Source organism: Lithobates pipiens, unplaced genomic scaffold, assembly GCF_037356315.1.
Source record: "Lithobates pipiens isolate NorthernLeopardFrog02 unplaced genomic scaffold, aLitPip1_a1.2 Scaffold_16, whole genome shotgun sequence".
In the NCBI taxonomy this organism is placed as follows: Eukaryota; Metazoa; Chordata; class Amphibia; order Anura; family Ranidae; genus Lithobates; species Lithobates pipiens.
In genome coordinates, this window is record NW_027507748.1 from 376,624,592 (window position 1) to 376,644,592 (window position 20,001).

General features: G+C 44.4%; 1 protein-coding gene across 2 annotated transcripts in view; it reads right to left on the reverse strand.

Annotated features, from left to right (window-relative positions):
• The window catches only part of TAF15 (TATA-box binding protein associated factor 15), a 64,306-nt gene that overhangs the window by 43,075 nt on the left and 1,230 nt on the right, over positions 1–20,001 (reverse strand). For both annotated transcript variants that reach the window (XM_077482176.1, XM_077482175.1), the window contains exons 2-4: positions 5,169–5,202; positions 3,067–3,118; positions 972–1,065 (exon numbers count right to left, since the gene is read on the reverse strand). In XM_077482176.1, the coding sequence (XP_077338302.1) occupies positions 972–1,065; positions 3,067–3,118; positions 5,169–5,202 (180 nt within the window). The remainder of the gene's footprint in view (positions 1–971; positions 1,066–3,066; positions 3,119–5,168; positions 5,203–20,001) is intronic.

Consider the following 20,001-nt stretch of genomic DNA (forward strand, 5'->3'; position numbering starts at 1 on the left):
GGTCGACACCACTGGTCCATCAGGAGATGTGGATACCGCCAGATCACTGAACCTGATGTGCACTTTGGTCAGAACACTGCACAGGGTTCCATTACTAAGAGTCCAGTGCTGTAAGGCTGCATTACAGGCCAACCTCGAGGAATCATCTCTCCTATCCAATGAGGCTTGGGTACCATCCATTTTTGCCAGCAGCTTTTTTCAATGAACCCAAATGAAGTCCATGATGCTCGATAGAACCATCCAGAGCATATGCATCACATCAGTGACCACCACCTAAGATATTGGCAGAAAAAATAAATAAATACTGGAGGTACTTCCTATGCAGGAGGGGTTATAAAGGGAGAACTTCCTGTTTGATTGATCCAACTGATCTACCAGTGTCCATTCATCTATGGGTGGCATATAACCAAAATAGTTCTTATAACCAGCTGAGTGTGCTGTGATGTACAAGAAAAACAGCCTTTTCTTCAGCGTAGAGAGGTAGGAATCAGCAAAAAAAAGTCTTCAAAATCTAAGCAATATACATAGATCACACAAAGAATTCTCTCAAAAGTGAAGTTACTCTTTAAGAAGTTTGAAGAGGTAAGGAGTCAGAAATCAGATGCTAAAGAATCACAACAGTACTCTAGAGGCTGACAATTGGGAGTAAATATGTTAGATGTCTTATGGAGTTCCAGAAGCTCTGTCCCTTCCCGTCAGCCACATTTTCTTGCTCTTTAATAAGGCTGATGAGTAAACAGCAAGGATTTGAGGGCAGAAGACCTTGCAACAAATTACATAGGGCTTCTGGGAGTCAGGGAACCCTGGATGCTCTAGAAGACATCCCAAAAATATGTGCTGGCACGGATGCACTAAGGCCCTGTGCCCATTAGAAACATTGTACTAAACCAGACTATCCCTGTTGATTTTGTAACAGGCATGATTTCACACACACTAAATTTCTGAAGTATAATGATGTCACAAAGACATACCGCCTGATTGACTTTGTCCATAGCCAGAACTATAGCCTCCATAGTTTTGTCCATAAGCAGATGACTCTGCAGTCTGTCCATAGCCAGAGTAATCCTAAGTGGGGGGAAAAAAAAAAAATTAAGATTTTAAAAGCTATAGATGTGTGAAATAACAAAGGAGCTGAAGTTGCCAATTGGGTATTTTATGCAACACAAGTGTAGCGAGATCTCTACTAACCTGAGAACACAAAGGCTTTACAACGCCCATGCTGCATATTATTTTACATTACAAATAATGTAAAAGAACTAAGGTGTTAAATGCTAGCCTCTACCAAATACTAGCACTATGTTGGAGGCCCAAGTTCACAATTAGGCAGCTTTTGAAAAATATTCCAAGTGGACTGCTTTTCTGAAGATGGCCAAGTAGCCACTGTCAGGCATTCAGGAGGTGGCGCTGCCACCTCCCGATTGCCTTATTTGCAAACAGCAATATTTAATAGGACCAACGTGCCACAACTGTGAGCAAAACATTTGGCACATGGTTGCAGAGTGGACCCTTTGACGTGAACAAGCAAGTTTGACCGCCACTGCTGGCACTCAACTCAAAGTCATAATAAATTTGCTGCAGCTGTGACGCAAAACACCACCACATGTGTACAGCCCCTCAACACTATGAGAATGATGCTGTGAACAAGGCTACTCGCCAAAACATGTAAGCATTTTATCTACTCCTGTGAAAGAAAGAAAAAAAAAAAAAAGATATTCAGTCTATGTTGGCGTTGTAGGCTACTACTTCAGGAGTACGAGAGAGGGGGGGGGGGTTGAAAACCAAAATTTTTGGTGGAGTTGTGAATATGTCAACAAAATGCACATCCAATTTCGATCATCAAGTCCTGCATTTCTATGCAAGGCCCTCTTGCTTGGCTGAGGTTTTTTAATAAATTTTACCTGTGCTCTTGATACAGCACAGACTTGGGACTCATGTACACTGCTGCTAGTAAACGGACGTTCATAGGCAGTTGGATGCTTTTTTTCAGCTGCCCCCAAACTCATCCAATGTTCTCTTATGTGTACATGGACACAGGTTTGTTTAATGTCGTTTTTAGGCAGTTGCGTTTATAGGCTTTTCTTTGAAGGCAAAAAAATAAAGAAAAATACGATTTCAGATGCCAAATGTGGCCAATGTGCATTTATCTGCGTTTCATTTACATGCGTTTTTTTTTTTTAAATATATATATAAAAAAAATTCAAACACTTCTAAATGCGGCATGTAAACGCGGCAAAGCAGTCTTTTTAAATGTGAGTTAGTATCCGTCAAGTTAAAGTTGTTCAGGAGAGGGTGTAAAAACGTCCCATGTACATTGGGCCTGACTACAAGGAAATGTAATAGTAGTTGCATTACATGAACACCACAAAACTTAACCTCTAAATTATGATCAAAATATTTAAGAGACTAGATGTGTATATGCATTTCACAACTATGCATGCTGCTATTAAGAGGTACTTCATAAAAAATATGCATAGACCAGCTGACTAGTTCCCTGGAGCTTAGCTAGAATTGTGTTAACGTATGTGAAGGCTTTCTTTTAAGGTTGCTTTCACATTGGGGCATCAGAGGTAATTTTTCATGGCCCTTTAGTTTTTGCAGAGGTTTTTGGCCACTAGCAGGGTGCTTTTAACCCCCGCTAGCAGCCAAAAAAGGGTTAAAACGATCCACAAAGCACCTTTGCAGTGGCGCTTTGCCAGCGCTGCCCATTCATTTCAATGGGCAGGAGTGGTGATACAGCACTCCTGCACCACTCCAAAGATGCTGCTTGCAGGAGTTTTTTTTTTTTTTTTTTTTTTTAAACATCGTGCCATGCATCGCCCTCAGTGTGAAAGCACTCAGGCTTCCACACAGACTGCAGGGTCCAAAATGCTCCTGAAAAAATGCCCCAGTGTGAAAGGGGTCTTTGAGAAACCGTGCGGAAGAGTTACTCAAGTTGGTATCCTAGTCGAGTTGTCCCTAAAGAGGAGGAGAGGGTAAATCCTCCAATAGAGACATCCATTTCTCTGAGACAACAGAGCATCAAGCTCACTTTGGAGTACTAAAAATGCAGAACACAATATAACCTACCTGTGCAGGCTGCCCAGTGTTTTGTCCTCCTTGATTTCCATAACCAGAGTAACTAAAAAATAAACATTTTAGAACACATTTTTAAACATTACTGCTGCAATAGGAAACCTTAGCTAAGAGAAATACTGTGGTTTCTAACACAACTTTTTAAAATGCCAGTTGCCTGGTTGTTGAGCTGATCCAATTAATACTTTTTAATCTCTGATCTTTAGAGCTGAACTTTGTTTTCCCTTGTAGTGGGTCGGGGCCTGCATTATTGCTCATGTTGGTCTAGGTGAGAGAGATAGATAAAAAGGGATATGTACTTGATCTTGCCCACACAAGTCTGATCCCTTCACAGCTCCTGCAACACCACACTCTACTGGTCTCAAGTCCTGACATTGTAAAGCCTCATAACATAAGGACATAAGAAGCAGTCCACTACTGGATAGTGAGTAAGTGTAATTTGCTGGTGGAGCAGGGGATCAGGCAAGTACAAGACACCTTTCACATGGGGACACTTTTCAGGCGTTTTACGGCTAAAAATAGTGCCTGTAAAGTGCCTGAATAGTGCCTCTCAAGCCTTGCCAGTGTTTTACCGTGAACACCCCCCCCCCACCCGATGAAAGTGGCCTAAAGCTCTCTTCTTCCCTAAAGAGAGAGTACTTCAAGGGGTTGTAAAGTCACTCCTGAAAAAAAAAAACACACAAACACAGATTTAATGCAGCATCTGTAGTTAATTCCGCAAAATACCTAATTTTACACTGCCCCTGGGCGCTCACGTGACTTGCAGGTGCTCTCCTTCCTCAGAGGACCACAATGGGAGGGGCTGCGTTTCCCTGCTGATGTCAGCCAGGAGGAGAGTGGTGGGAGGTCACATGAGCTCCCCACGTTGCTGTAAAGGCATTTTGCAGAAACATTTTTAAAAGCTACTGATGCTGCACTGTATAGCTTGGAAAACTTGAGTTGTTGACTGCCTTGTTCATGTGCACCTTACTTTATAAAAAAAAAATAAAAAAAAATTGAAGTGACCCTGACTGGATACTGCCTGTGGGCCAGCTTGAAGCACAGTAGCTTCCTCTTTCCCCTGCACATACAAGCCATGCTGTCAGCGGGTAACATACCACCGTTCTGCTATGCACCACGTTATGGGACCCAACATCACCCCGGTCTTGGACCTCTCCAAGCACCATGAGCAGGGGAGAGCAGCACAGTCAGCTTCCCCAGCAGAGATGCTGCTTCTGGCAGAGGAGAAAGGTTAGTGATATACCCCAAACAGCCATTAGAGCCCTTGCTTATGAGATCTAGGGGACCAGGTTCCAGGAACATGTTACCCTCCGTCTGGAGGAAACACTAATAACTGACATGGGGCCTGAAGGACAGCCCTTTTATCCGGTGGGGGTAATGTGTGTTTCCTGTCCTGGTAGGAGGAGCCCTAGGTCTCTTGGGCTGTCCTGGAAGACGCTTGGAGAAATTGTAGTAATGAATTAAGGCAGTTGCCATTTTTGTTTTCCTGACAAATCTAGTGCAGATAACATTGGAGGTCTTCAGCCGCAAAACAGTTTTTTTTTTTTTAAAGTAGTTACCTAGGTGGATGCTGCATCTGCCCCCCGCCGGCTCTAAGGCTGAGAACTGAAAGAACACTGCTGGTTGCATAGTTCTGAGCTCCCTGAGCAGAGAGTTGGTGACTGTTAGCATCTTGCTGAGAGGCAGAGCCGGCTGCCGCTCCAGGCATGTGGGCGGATCCAGACCATATGGTTGCGATCTTGCCTGAGCCAGCTTGGTGATGTCAGCAGGCTTCAAACGGATCAAAGGAGTTCAACGATTTGCAGTCCTGTGATCCACAGGAGAAAATACAGCCAAACAAGCTTTGGCTGTACTACTCCTTTAAAGGCAAGTGTGAAGAATCTAATACAAATAAAAAATTGTTGCAATAGGACAATCTTTTTGCAATAATGTACTCTGATAAACATGGGGAAAAAAAAAATAAGCATTTAACCGATGCCTACAATAAGAGGGTACAAACCATTATCCAGTCACTGGAGTTTATTTTTCCTTAAGGGTCCCAACATACTGCACACATACATTACCAGTGAGTAGGTGAAGAAAAAAAACAAACATACCCTTGTCCTCCATAGCCTCCATAACTGCCAGGATCTAAAAATACAATTTTAAACAGTACATTAGAAAATGCAAAAAGTAGAATTACAGAAATATATAATTTAGGAACTTGGGATTCCTGCTTATTTGCAGGTTCAGAATAGGGGGTTCCAGCTGGCTGCGGCCCAAAAATAAAAACTATCCCAGTGGGGGATCTTTTCTAAAGGCAAATCCACTTTGCACTACAAGTTGAACTTGAAGTTGCATTCGCTGTGGATCCGAGGGGGACATGCAAGGAAAACAGCATTTTAGCTTGCACATGATTGGATAATAAAAAATCAGCAGCTTCCCCTCATTTCAGATCTACAGCGACTGCACTTCCAATGCAAAGTGGATTTACCCTTTGTAAAAAACCCATTGATATGTATGCATTATTTGACTGATATTTTGTAATCAAAACATGTATAGTATTGTGCATTTTAAAAATGACATTAAACTCTGGTGTATGTATTACGTCAACTCAGAAAGTAGCCTTTATTGCTACAAGACTCCTCCAAAACTGCACATTTCTTTTTACTGCTGTAATCAGGATTTCCCTTTAGAGCAAATGGGTCAACACACAAGGACAGGGGCCAAATCCAGCACTCCAGACCCATTTATGTGGCCCTTGCATCTTTACTCCAATTGTTGCCCTCACCTTGTCTCAAATCAGCAAAGGAGTGCGACAGAACCCTAGACCAAATCCTGCATTTCTCCATGCAGTCAGGGAGAGGCTCGTATCTGTCCCCTCAGCAGTTGGCAGCAGAGATGAAGACAGAACTCCTACACATCCTGTACCTCTGTGCAGCCACAGCACCCCCTGCTCTCCGCCTCCCCCCATTTCAACATTTGGCAGAATCCAGCCTTTTTAGGGCAGCCGTAATGCTGATGGACCCTATGATGAAACGAGGTTTGACACCCCTGGTTTAGAGGGTGGCTACACTCTCCTGCTTATGTCAAAGATGGGCTAGAAACTATGGAGTTTAAATTACTAAGGATTTGTAGAGTACCAAATCTGGTGCAGCTGCGCATGGTAGCCAATCAGCATCTAACCTCAGCTTGTTAAATAGGACCCGGTTAACACTGGTGCGACATGAGCTCTTAGAGCGTATGACATATTGATTTTTATATTTCCCTATGAGAGCCATCTTTACTGGTTCAACTTGTGTTGGTCTGACTTTTGAAAAGGATCCTGCACTACTTTGGTCCGATTTCAGCCTATTGAATTTAATTGAAGTCGCATCCAAGCAACATGTGCTCAGAGGCAATGTTAGCAATGCAACATTGGGGTGGCATGGGGTCTCCCCCAAAGTCCCTTTAGCCAAGCATGCACCCTAGGAGGCCAGGAAAGTGGGGGGGGGGCTTGCTATAGGGGCACCTGAGCCGAGTCCCAGCTCCCAGTGTCCATGCAGACTTGAAGCCCTGACCTGGCCCTGCTCCCTCACTCCCAATTGGCTAGCTGACCTGACAGCAGCGGGAGCCAATTGTGCTGCTGTCTCAGCCAATCAGGAAGGAGAATTTAGGATGGCTGAGACACTGATGGACATAGGGACCTCAGGTAAGTATTGGAGGCGCTGAAGCACACAGGCTATTTATCTTAACCACTTGCCTACTGGGCACTTAAACACCCCTCCTGCCCAGACCAATTTTCAGCTTTCGGTGCTCTCACACTTTGAATGACAATTCAAATTACATTTTTGTCCTTTTCTTTCCCCCCACAAATAGAGCTTTCTTTAGGTGGTATTTGATCACCTCTGTTAGTTTTTTCGCTATAAATGAAAAAAAGACTGAAAATTTTGAAAATAAAAAAAATGCATTTTTGTGATAAAAATTTTCAAATTATTAATTTTTCTTCATACATTTTGGCCACAATTTATACTGCTACATATCTTTGGTAAAAATAACCCAAATGAGTGGATATTATTTGGTCTTTGTGAAAGTTAGAGAGTCTACAAGCTGTGGTGCGAATCGCACAAAATTGATCACATCTGATGTACTGGTGGTCTATCATTTCTTGTGACCCGAACAAGCTAGGAAAGTAAAAATACACCCCCAAATGACCTCTTTTTTGAAAGTAGACATTCCAAGGTATTTACTAAGAGAATGGTGAGCTTTTTGACAATGTCATTTTTCCCACAATTCTTTGCAAAATTAAGATTTTTTATTTTAATTTTTTCCACAAGATTGTCATTGTAATAGGTTATTTCTCTCACGTGGCATGTGTATACCACAAATAATGCCCCAAAATAAATTCTGCTACTCCTGAGTATTACGATACCACATGTGTGGGATTTTTCCACAGCCTGACCACAGAGGGGCCCAACATGCAGGGAGCGCCATCACGTGTTCTAGGAGCATAAATTACACATCTAACTTGTTGACTACCCATTACACTTTTGAAGGCCCTGGAGCACAAGGACAATGACACGTGACACTGATGACAGATGGACTATTTTTTTTTTTTTTTATACTAACCGCTGTGTGATCTCACATGCTGTCTGTGTGAGGAGGGAGAGCGGCAATGAGAGATAATCTCATATGTTTACATAGAGATCATCTCTCATTGGGCACGCGGATCGCGCTGTAAATGGCCGCTGTGATTGCCCATTTACAGGGATCTGTGACTGGCTGTGTCCGGGGGACACGGCCAGCACAAAACTTCCCCGATGCACGACCGGCGGCATGCAGAGGGGAAGTAAACAGGAGGACATCCAGGGACGGCCTCCCGGCAATTAGTATCCACTCTGTAGCAGTCTTTCGGCTGGATGGTTCGTGTTCGGTTCCAGGTGATGCCAGCTCCAGCCGTTCTAAGGTAAAGTGAACCCTGGGGTGGTGTTCCCTTACCATTTCCTGCTTAGCTCCACAGGTAAACTCCCTTCCTTGGTGGGAGGGGAGGAGTTGTACGTCTGGCACCCTGGGAGGGTGCACTCCTGGTGTCGATTTGCTGGCAGGGGCTGACGCTGGTGGGGTTCTTTTGTCTTTATAGGTCAAGTCCATGGAAGAAAAAAAAAAAAAAAAAAGCTCTCACACAGGTCTAAGAAGTGCACCTTACGTAGAATTGCGTTAGGGTAATCCTGAGGGAAAGTGTTATGCAGGAATTGCATTGAGGGCTTAGTAAGGGATCATGCTGAGGAACAAAGTTCTGGTCTGGCGGCTTCTGTTAAAGAGCTCTCTAGCACTTTTCAGTCTTTTAAGGCTTCGTTTTTGAGAATTTTCAGCCTATACAACCCCCAGCTAGTCCTCTGCCAGCACAGCAAGATGTCACACCTGGCCCCTTGGCAGGTCCCTCTGCTAATGAAGGGTTACCTGGGGGGTAGCAGAACGACACTAGAGGATGATCCTAGCAGTGAATCCTCAGACTCTTCAGTCAGAGGGAGAGAAGGTGGATGGCGAGTCTTCCAGATCCTCCCATTACAAGCTCTCCTTGGAGGAAGTGGAAGCTCCTGCTATTCACACTACACTAGGTATCCAAGGGGAGAAAAAAATCCCGGTCTCTCCATGACCAGATGTATGAAGGTCTCAGAGAATCGAAGAAAGGGGTCTTCCCGGTCCATGAGGTTCTGGTAGACACCATTAGGAAGGAATGGCGAGACCCAGAGAGGAAGCCTCTTTTCTAGAGCATTGAACCGCAGATTCCTTTTTCAGAGGATGAATCTGCTGTGTGGAACAAATCTCCTGGACTGAATGCAGCCTTCTCTCAGGTATCCAGAAAGACAGATTTGGCTTTTGAAGATATGGGTATGCCAGCAGACCCTATTGACAAGATGGATTCTCTCAAGAAATCTTGGATTCTTCTTTAAGCCAGGGGTTGACAAATTTGCTTGGAATCTAGGAGCCAGCTAAAAAAAAGTTAGGAGCCAGGTCCGTGATGGCGATCTGGACCTGTCCGTGGCCTGACATGGAGACGAGTGAGGGGAAGATAGCCCCCAGCCCCCCACCTGTCTCCAAGTCATTGCCCATAGCTCTTAGAGGGAATTTTTTTTCTTTTTTCAAATGACAAATTTTTTTTAAAATTGCATTTTAGTGTAAATATGAGATGTGAGGTCTCTCTGACCCCAGATCTCATATATAAGAGGACCTGTCATGCTTTTTTCTATTACAAAGGATTTTTACATTCCTTGTAATAGGAATAAAAGTGACACTTTTTTTTTTTTTTTTTTTTTAAAGAACAGTGAAAAAAATAAAAAGTTAAAATAAAAAAAAAATATATATATATATATATATATATATATATATATATATTAAACGCGCCCTGTCCCGCCAAGCTTGCGTGCAGAAGCGAGCGCATATATGAAAGCGGTGTTCAAACCACACATGTGAGGTATTGCTGCGATCGGTAGAGAGCAATAATTCTAGCCCCAGACCTCCTCTAACTTAAAAAGTGCAACCTGTAGAATTTTTTAAACGTCGCCTATGGAGATTTTAAAGGGTAAAAGTTTGTCGCCATTCCATGAGCGGGCGCAATTTTGAAGCATGACATGTTGGGTATCGATTTACTCGACGCAACATTATCTTTCACAATATAAAAAAAATTGGGCTAACTTTACTGTTGTCTTTTTTTATTAAATACATTTTCCCCCAAAAAGTGCGCTTGTAAGTCCGCTGTGCAAATACGGTGTGACAGACAGTATTGCAACGACCACCATTTTATTCTCTAGGGTGGAGACAGCATACCCCCAGCTGTGCTGCCCCAGGTGCCAGGTCGCTAATTCTAGCGACCTGGCGCCCAGGTTTCGTCGAGCCCTACTTTAAGCAATCTTAAGCCTGCCATGGCTGTCGCAGTGGTGGCATATAACATGGAGCATTGGTTGACTCAAAAGCTCATATTGAGGCGGGGACCGCAAAAGAAACTATTCTTTCCTCCTTCCCAATGCTTTTAAAAAGGGAGTTGCATACATAGCAGATGCGTCAGCAGAGTCGGACTGCATGTCTGCGAGATCCTCTGCCTTGGCCAATTCAGCCAGAAGGGTGCTTTGGTTAAAAACATGGCAAGGGGACAATGCTTCAAAGATCAAGCTTTGTGGTATTCCCTTCACGGGGGGGGGGGGGGGGGGATTTACTATTCGGTCCAGACCCGGAGGCTGTCCTTGATCGAACAGCAGATAAAAAGAAGGCTTTTCCCTTAAAGAAAAAAAAAATAAAAAATAAAAAAAAAAGTGGGGGAAAAGGCTAAAAAGACTCGTCCACAAAAGGAAGTTTAACTTTCCCAGGACAGAGAAAAAAGGTCTTGACCAACAAGGGCAGAGGGCATGAGGGGAGCAATTTTTCACCGTCCTAAACAGTCCCAAAAGTCCCAATGACAGGCTAACCCCGGTGGGAGGAAGACTGGAGGCTTTTCTCCCAGAGTGGGAGTCGGTTACCTCCAATCCATTTATACTAGACATTATAAAAGAAGGGGGTACAAACTGCAGTTCTAAAGTCGCCCCCCCCCCCCCCCACAGTTTGTTAATCACAGATCTACCGAGGCGTGCAGAGAAGGCGGCAGCCCTTCTGACTACATCCTGCTGTTCCAAATCCTCCAGAGAAGTGTCACGGTTCCTCCTGGGGAGATATGCAGAGGTTTCTATTCCCACGTTTTTGTGATCAGAAAGCCTTCAGGCTTATCCTAAACCTGAAACCTCTGAATCTGTCAATCTGTTACAAAAGGTTCCGGATGGATTCCATTTTTCCGTGAAAACACTGCAGCCTTCAAATTGCTTCATGGCGTCCATAGATCCAAGGGACCCCTATCTGCACATTCCAATTGCCAAGGACAGCCAGAGATTCCTCAGGTTGACAGTAAGGTCAGGGTCAGAAGTAGTACATCTGCAGTTTCGAGCCCTCCGCTTTGGGCTATCCTCTTCTCCCCGGATATTTACCAAAGTTATTGTGCAACTCAGGGGAATTTGTGGTAGCACACCTGGACGAATGGCTCCTGTTTGTGTCTTCGCCGGAGCAGCTGGTTCAGGATTTGCAGGTAGCAAAGAAAGGTTTGGCCCAAGGATCCTGGAGTTTCAAGGACGTGGAGAAGTCCTTGAATTGGAGGGCTGAGAGCCATCTCCCTGGCTCTCAGGTTTTTCCAACAGGAACTCCAGGGACATGTTCAGGTCCGTTTGGACAATTCTTCAGCAGTTGCTTACATCAATCTATATGGGGGGGGGCACCAAGAAGCAGTTCCCTTTGCTCTCTAACGGAAGCAATATTCAGCTGGGCAGGAGGTCACAGTGCACTCTCTATCAGCAGTACACCTGAAAGCAGGCATGTACTGGCCATCGGGACTACCGGGAGATTCCCGGTGGGCCGATGGCTCAGTGGGCCGGTTTCAGTGACAGCCTGCCAAATTAATGGCTGCGCTACTCGCGCAGCCATTCATTTGAGCACCGCTGTACTTCCAAGCGCGGCGCACTTCGGCTCTTTCCGCCCCCACTCGGCGCTCTCAGAACACCGGCATTGCACACATCTTCGGCCACCTCCGGCCCACCGTCGTCCTTTTCCGCCACCGCTTGGCTTCCCCCCGCCCCCCTCCTCTCCGACAGCTCTTCAGCAAACAAAACTCAGCTATCTCCAGCGGCCCCCGCGGTAACGAACGCTGTGAGTTTAAATGAGCAGGGGCTGCCGTGTGATGTCCTGAGAGCAGCCGACAGGCAGAGAAGTCCCCAGAGGAGACCAGGGAGGCTGGAGGATGGCGGTGCTGCAGGTAACCGGCTGACCCAGCACAGCCATTGAATACTGTATATATATATATATATATATATATATATATATATATATATATATATATATATATATATATATATATATATATATATATATAAAAAAATTATATATATATATACACAAGTGTGTGTGTGTGTGCGTGCGTTTTCAAAGGATGTGGTGCTAAACAAAAAAATCCATTTGGTGAAAATAATGATTAAAATAATATGCAAAATCCAACATAGCTAAAAGTTCACCAAAACTGTCAATATTAAAATGTGCATAAAAATATTTTCAGCAAAAAATTCATATATAAACCATGCTTATATTTAAAATCCCCGCTTTTTTTGCACTCTTTTTGCACTTTAATACCAAGGACATAGTTTGGATAAAATGGTTTTAATTATAAGCATGGTTTATATATAAATCTTTTGCTGAAAAAATTTTTATGCGCATTTCAATATTAATTGACACGTTTGATGTACTTTTAGCTATGTTGGATTTTTTTGTATTATTTGAATCATTATTTGCACCAAATGGATTTTTTTAATGTTTTTTTGGTTAGCATCACATCCTTTGCTATATATTCAATTTATCTGTGGGTTTGTGTTAACCTGTTGGATGTTGGCAGCTTCTCATTACCGCGGTTGATCAAAAATAAGTGTGCACATTAGTTGTTTATTTTAAATTATATAATGCAGAGCTAGGCTTCGGGCAGGTGACAGGGGGACAGGGACTGGAAAATAAAAGATCACCAGCAGTGTGCTGTCGGCTTCTGAGTTTGCATACTCCTGTTATGTGTCTAGCCGGGCCGTGATGACGTCACTCTCGTGCAAGTGCGCAGCATACTGTTTTTGTGCATGTTTGCAAAACTGGAGTGGGCCGGTCTGGATGAAGTCCAGGGCCAAATTTTTGTCCCAGTCCAGCCCTGCCTGAAAGGAGAGCTAAATCAGAGAGCAGACTTCCTCAGCAGGAGGGAGAGCGACTGGGTCCTGAATCTGGGAATCTATAAGACGATTGTCTAGAAGTGGGGAAGCCCGTGTGTATCTTTTTGCGTCGAGAAAAAACGCAAAAACTCCTATTCTCTCTGAATAAGGGACTGGCTCTCAGTACTTTTAAAGGACAGGTTTCTGCTTTAAGTGGTTTTCTTGAACAGCAACTGGCAGCGTATCCTTGGTTTCCCAGGTTCTTTAAAGGTTTAAGTAGACAGACCAGTCAGTTTCCATCCCTTTCCAGTTTGGGATCCATCTTTAGTATTGCAGGCTCTTACAGAGGATCCTTTTGAGCCTATCAGTTCTTGTAGTGACATTTTTAACCCTCAAGATAGTTTTTTGGTAGCAATCACTACCGCGAGAAGGGTTAGTGAGCTAGAAGCACTCTCAAGGAGGGCGCCTTTCCTTCAGGATTTTACGAATCGGATTATTTTTAAAACCGATCCGGCCTTTTTTGCCAAAGGTAGCTTCAAAATTCCATAGAAGTCTGGAAATTTGTTTGCCGCTTTTTGTTTGAATCCTGTGAGGGAACAGGAACATGTCTTCCACAAGTTAGGAGGGGTGTGTGTTAAAATACCTGGAGATTACGGAGCAATTCAGGAAGTCCGATTCATTTTGTTTCTTTTTCAGGGGCTAGGAAGGGGTCCAAAGCGTCTAGAAATACGCCAGGTGGACAAGGTTGGCAATCAGTCAGTCAGGCATGCATAGCAAAGGGGGGTGGAGGTCCCGGAAGGTATTAGGGCCCATTCCACTAGGGCTATGGCATCATCACAAGCAGAGTGGGCTGGTGCTACACCCGAGGAGATCTGCAGAGCAACAACGTGGTCAAGTTAAGACTTTCATTAACCTCCCTGGCGGTATGATTCAGTCTGGTTTTAGGTGCTGAAAGCGGTACAATTATTTTGCGTGGAAATTTGGCGTTTTATATTGTAGTCCTGTAATTCTTAGAAATAACTCTCTTAAATCTGTTCAAACCAGAGTCTAGCAGACATCCCGGGTATGATAAAGTTTATAATACATTATTGCAGGGGTTGACAAATTTGCTTGAAATCTAGGAGCCAGCTAAAAAAAGTTAGGAGCCGGGTCCATGACGGCGATCTGGACCTGTCCCTGGCCCGACATGGAGACGAGCGAGGGGAAGATAGCCGCCCCCCCCCCCCCCCCCCCCAGCCCCCCACCTGTCTCCAAGTCATTGCCCATAGGGACATTTTATTTTTTTCAAATGACAAACTTTTTTTAAATTGCATTTTAGTGTAAATATGAGATGTGAGGTCTCTCTGACCCCAGATCTCATATATAAGAGGACCTGTCATGCTTTTTTCTATTACAAGGGATTTTTACATTCCTTGTAATAGGAATAAAAGTGACACTTTTTTTTTTTTTAAAGAACAGTGAAAAAAAAAAAAAAAAGTTAAAAGAAAAAAAAAAAAAAAAAAAATTTAAACGCGCCCTGTCCCGCCATGCTAGCGTGCAGAAGCAAACGCATATATGAAAGCGGTGTTCAAACCACACATGTGAGGTATCGCTGCGATCGGTAGAGTGACAGCAATAATTCTAGCCCCAGACCTCCTCTGTAACTTAAAACGTGCAATCTGTAGAATTTTTTAAACATCGCCTATGAAGATTTTTAAGGGTAAAAGTTTGTCGCCATTCCATGAGCGGGCGCAAATTTGAAGTATGTCATGTTGGGTATCGATTTACTCGACGTAACATTATCTTCCACAATATAAAAAAAAAAATTGGGCTAACTTTACTGTTGTCTTATTTTTTTTGTTATTAAATGCATTTTCCCCATATCGGCGCTGACAGGATACCCCCAGCTGTGATGCCCCAGGCGCCAGGTCGGTAATTCTAATCGCAAATGCGACCTGGCGGCCGGGTTTTGTCGAGCACTGCATTATTGAATAATTTTTATTATTATAATCAAATCCTAAAACACTGGAAAAGGGAGACTTTAGTTGCCATGGACAATCTCCAAATTTCAGGCAGAAAAAAAAAAAAAAACAGTATTTATAATATAAAAGTGCATGCAGGGCATTGCACAGACCACTAGGGACAAAGGGGGTGTGTAATTTTTTTAATACAGTACTGTAATCTGTAAGATTACAGTACTGTGTGTTTTGTGTACTTTTACTTTTTTGAATTTGCCGCCGTTCTCCGCTCCCGTGCCTCGTAACGCCGCAGGGAACGGAGCTCGGCGGCATTCGGCACTGTGAATCGAGCGGAGGACAGCTCGATCACACAGCGCGGAGGACATCGCTGGATCCAGGGGACAAGGTAAGTAACTCTCCATGTGTCCTCCCTGCATCCAGCGATGCGATCCTGAGTCTGGCTCGGGGTTACCGCTCCTGTTAGTAATATCCCAACCCAGACTCAGGATTACCGCCAGGGGGGTTAAGCACTAAAGACTGGACTTATTGTCTGCCCAGGACCAGGCCTTTGGGCATAAGGTGCTGCAAGCAGTAGTCCCACCCTAGGGTAGGTGCTCACTTATCCTCTCAAGTGTGCGGCCCTGAAAGGCAAAAATAGGGAAAAATCAAAGTTACTTACCGGTAATGCTTTTTCCAGGAGTCTCAAGACAGCACCGGTACCCACCCAAAATAAGATCTTACCATTAGGATATGAGAGCATCAGGTTTGTGTAATTTTTTTTTATGATGTATCTTTATGTCTCCCTAGTCTGGCCGGAGGTGCTCGTGCAAAAGCTGGAGGTAGGGGTGCAGTTGATCGTCACCGATCTGTGAGCCGAACGGGTCACCCCGCTTGGATCGGCACATGCCGCAGCTTCGAAGCAGCGGCCATCTTTCTAAACCCAGGCCGTTTACAATGAGATTGCTCCATCAAATGTAATTGTAAAACATGTCATGACGCCGGTTCCTCCCTCCCCTCTCTGTACAGTGGAAGGGAGAAATCGGATGGCAGCAGCGCTGTGGGCATCTGTAGTGCCCACAGCGCTGCTCTGTGACAGCCATCCCGCCATACTCTGCCGATATTACAGTGGGGGAGATTGTGGATATTACAGTGGGGACTATATGGTGGTGAAATTTTCATAGGTTTTTGCAAATTCAATTATTTGCTGATCCGAAAAATGATCTGATCCGCGATTCCGATCCAAAGGACGATCCATACGTTTTTTGATCCGTTGCACCCTTAGCTGGAGGGAAGGAATGGTTTTAAAGATCTGGTGGAGGCGGCTTTTCCTGAGAAGGGAGGAGCTGAGGTCAAGTGTGCTGTCCTGAAAGACTCCTGGAAAAAAACTTTACCGGTAAGTAACTTCGATTTTTTTTTTACACCAGTAATGGAGGTGATCTTTAGTGGGACTGCAACATTGTGGTAGACAGTTCAGGACACTTTTTGGGACATGTGACATTTATACAGTGATCAGAGCTAAATGATTGCTGTATAAATGTCACTGGCAGGGAAGAGGGTTAACACTGGGGGGGGGGGGGGGGGAAGCACGCCCCCTGAGCTGCTTAAAGCGGCTCACATACAACGAAGGCGATTCTCTTTTTTTAAATTCACCTCTAAATAGCGGTTGCTAGGGGTTCCCTCAGTCTGCCTCCTTCAGTGTCTGGGCTCGACGTCACTTCCCTTCATTGCAGGAAGGGCGCAGCTCTGCCCCTCCCTCTTGTCAATCTGGGACACACGACAGGTCGCAGATGATTTCGTGGCCAATCACGTGCCGCATGCGCAGTGGGTGCCTGGCTGTGAAGCCACAGCCAGGCACACAGTTACAATGCCGGAGAACCGCCGAACGGAGGGGGAGGTGCTTCGATCCCCGCATTGCTGGACCCAGGGACAAACCGATAAAAGCCAGCAGCTGCAGTATTTGTAGCTGCTGACTTTTTTTAAATGGGAACCCTGCTTTAAGTATAAACATTGTAACAATTTGTCAATGGAATAGACTGTATGTGAAAAAAGTTTAACCACTAAGCCTTTTTCTGACATTTACTGGTTTCAAGTTAAAATCATTTTTTGCTAGAAAATTAATTAGAACCCCCAAACAATACTTTAGTAGACACCCTAGAGAATAAAATGGTGGTGTTGCAATATTTTATGTCGCACTGTATTTGTGCACCGGTCTTTCGAATGCATTTTTTGGGGGGGGAAAAAAATTACTTTAATCAAAAAAAAAAAAAAAAAAAAAAAAGTTAGCCCTTTTTGTATAATGTGAAAGATTTTACTTCACGAGAATAGTGAGAATCGTGATTTTTATCCTAAGAAAAAAAAAAAAAAAAAAAAATAAGATTGTGATTCTCATTTTGGCCAGAATCATGCCGCTCTAAGTTAAAGCAGTGCTTCATCCATGAGGGGAAGTTCTGCTTTAAGGCCTCCTCTCCCACTCCTGTTTCTGAAGTGGAGCAAGTAACCAAATTTTGATAGGTACCCGCTCACCCCACAATCTTCTGGGACACGCAACAGGTCCCAGAAGACTGCAGGACCATTAATGACGTGGCTCGTGCATGTGCAAAGCCTTAAGCTGTTACAGCCGAGTGCCCCGATTAGGATGCCGGTGAACAGCCAAGCAGAGGGGAGATTGCCTTATATGGGCCCATTCGTGGATTGTGGGACAAGCGAGTGGCTGTTTCAGACGCTACAGTTTTTTGTAGCTGTTGAATTAATTTTTACATAGGAGAATGGAACGTCCTCTAAGTCTGCCATACATGAATTTAAATGTGGCAAGTTCAGAAAGGTCTGGTTTTACAGAAGCTGATCTACTTCTGTAAAATGAGTTTGAAAATCCCTCGATCAGCGCCACTGGCTATAGGAAATCTCCAGGCTGTCAAGATACAAAGGCTCAAATGGGAGGATCCCCCCTCATCCACCTAAATTATGTGGATAGGGTAAACTGACTTTTTTCAATAAGCTCACTGGTTGAACTGGAAACTAAAATCTACTAATGCATGGGCTGCTTTAGTGTTAACCACTTTCAGACCGGACCATTTTGCTGGTCAAAGACCAGACCACTTTTTGCGATTCGGCACTGCGTCGCTTTGACAATTGCGCGGTCGTGCGACGTGGCTCCCAAACAAAATTAACGTATTTTTTTCCCCACAAATAGAGCTTTCTTTTGGTGGTATTTGATCACCCCTGCGGTTTTTATTTTTTGCGCTATAAACAAAAATAGAGCGACAATTTTGAAAAAAGAAACGCATTATTTTTTACTTTTTGTTATAATAAATATCCCCCAAAAATATATAAAAAAACATTTTTTTCCATCAGTTTAGGCCGATACGTATTCTTCTACATATTTTTGGTGAAAAAAAATTTAAAAAAATAAAATCGCAATAAGCTATTGATTGGTTTGCACAAAAGTTATAGCGTTTACAAAATAGGGATAGTTTTATAGCATTTTTATTAATTTTTTATTTTTTTTTACTAGTAATGGCTGCGATCAGCAATTTTTATTGTGACTGCGACATTGTGGGGGACCCATCGGACATTTTTGGGACCATTGTCATTTATACAGTAATCACTGCTATATAAATGCAGTGATTCCTGTGTAAATGACACTGGCAGTGAAGGGGTTAACCAGTGGGTGGCAGTGTAGGGGTTAAGTGTTCCTAGGGATGTGTTACTAACTGTGGGGGGGGGGTTGGGCTTTCATTTAGTGAACACTGATCTCTGCTCCAATCACATGGAGCAGAGATCAGCGTCACTAGTTGCTAGGCAGAATGGAGAAATGTTGTTTACAACGGCACTTCTCCATTCGGCCGCTCCATGAGACTATCGCGGGGATACCCGCGGCGATCGAGTCCGCGGGTCCTGCGACCGGACTCACGGGGGTCCCGACCAGCGCGGGAGTGCGCCGGCGGCGGCGCGCTCCCGATGGCAGGGCAGCAAATTTAAAGGGACGTACATGTACGCCCATTTGCCTGCCCGTGCTGTCGACGTACATCGTCGTGCGCTGGTCGGCAAGTGGTTAAAAAAAAAAAAAATCTGCATATAGGTGGCCGACATACATTGCCAATTAAACCACATTCTGAAACATCTGCTTCACACACAGACTTTCAAAACTGAATAGTGAACATTACTCATACTTGTAGCAAAGGTTTCTCTCACACTTCTCGTCGAATTATTCATTGATATCAGAAGACTTGTCAGTTACTGGATAAGTAGTGTTAGATTGTGTTTGGTCCATCTTATTATTCAATAAATGCCTTTGGAAGTGAGGCAGTGGCAGCTGGGCAGGCGGTTCCGGTGTTGTGCCGAGAAAGGTCCTGTTGGATAATGCCCATCCTGTACTGCGCAGTACGGAGCCGCCGTTAATCTCTGAACATTAACAGCTGTTCACGGCGCTTGCGCAATCAGGACGACATTGTGCCATGTGCTCCTGATGCTTGTTCAGCTCTGCAAGGGGCGGATGTATAAAGAGGCCACATGATGGGCAGAGCTCATATGATGGGGGGTGGAATTCTCAGAGGGGCGGATGTATTGAGAAGCGTGTAAGGGGCGGATGCCTACAGAAGAGGCGGTATTTTATAATGATGGGCAGAGCTGATAAGGGCTGGTAGTTAAAATGTTGATGGGCGGGTTACATACATAACAAGCAATTTGAATACTTTCCACAGTAAATTTTTATTGTGCTTATAGCTTAACCCCTTCACCACAGGATGGCTACAAGGGATGCATTTAAACCGTGTATTATGGATGGATGTATACATGTATGTATGGATGGCATCCGACTCTTTGAGAAATCCACACCCATTATGCGGCTTCTTCGGTATGCATCCGCCCTTTGCATGGTTCAATGAATAATACACCCGTCCCTTGCAGAGTTGCACAAGCATTGGGAGCGCGCGGCACAATGTTGTCTTGATTGCGCAAGCGCCGTGTACAGCTGATCAACAGCTGTTCATGTTGGGAGACTTTCGGCAGCTCCGTACTGCGCAAGCGCTGCACAGTACAGGGCAGGCATTATCTGACAGGGGACCTGTCTGCGCACCAGCACTTACCCCTTCTAGGGTGTGGGCATTGGCTCCTGTGTCCTTGTGGTAGCTTTCGCCGCGCATCTCCTCCCCTCCTGCTAGGTGTCCAATAAGATCGCCTGTCCTTTCAGCCAATCGGGTGACTGGTTTCAAGACCCACTTCCTGATTGGCCGGGAGGAGGTTCACATTCTCAGCGCCCCAAGACCACACTATTTAATGAC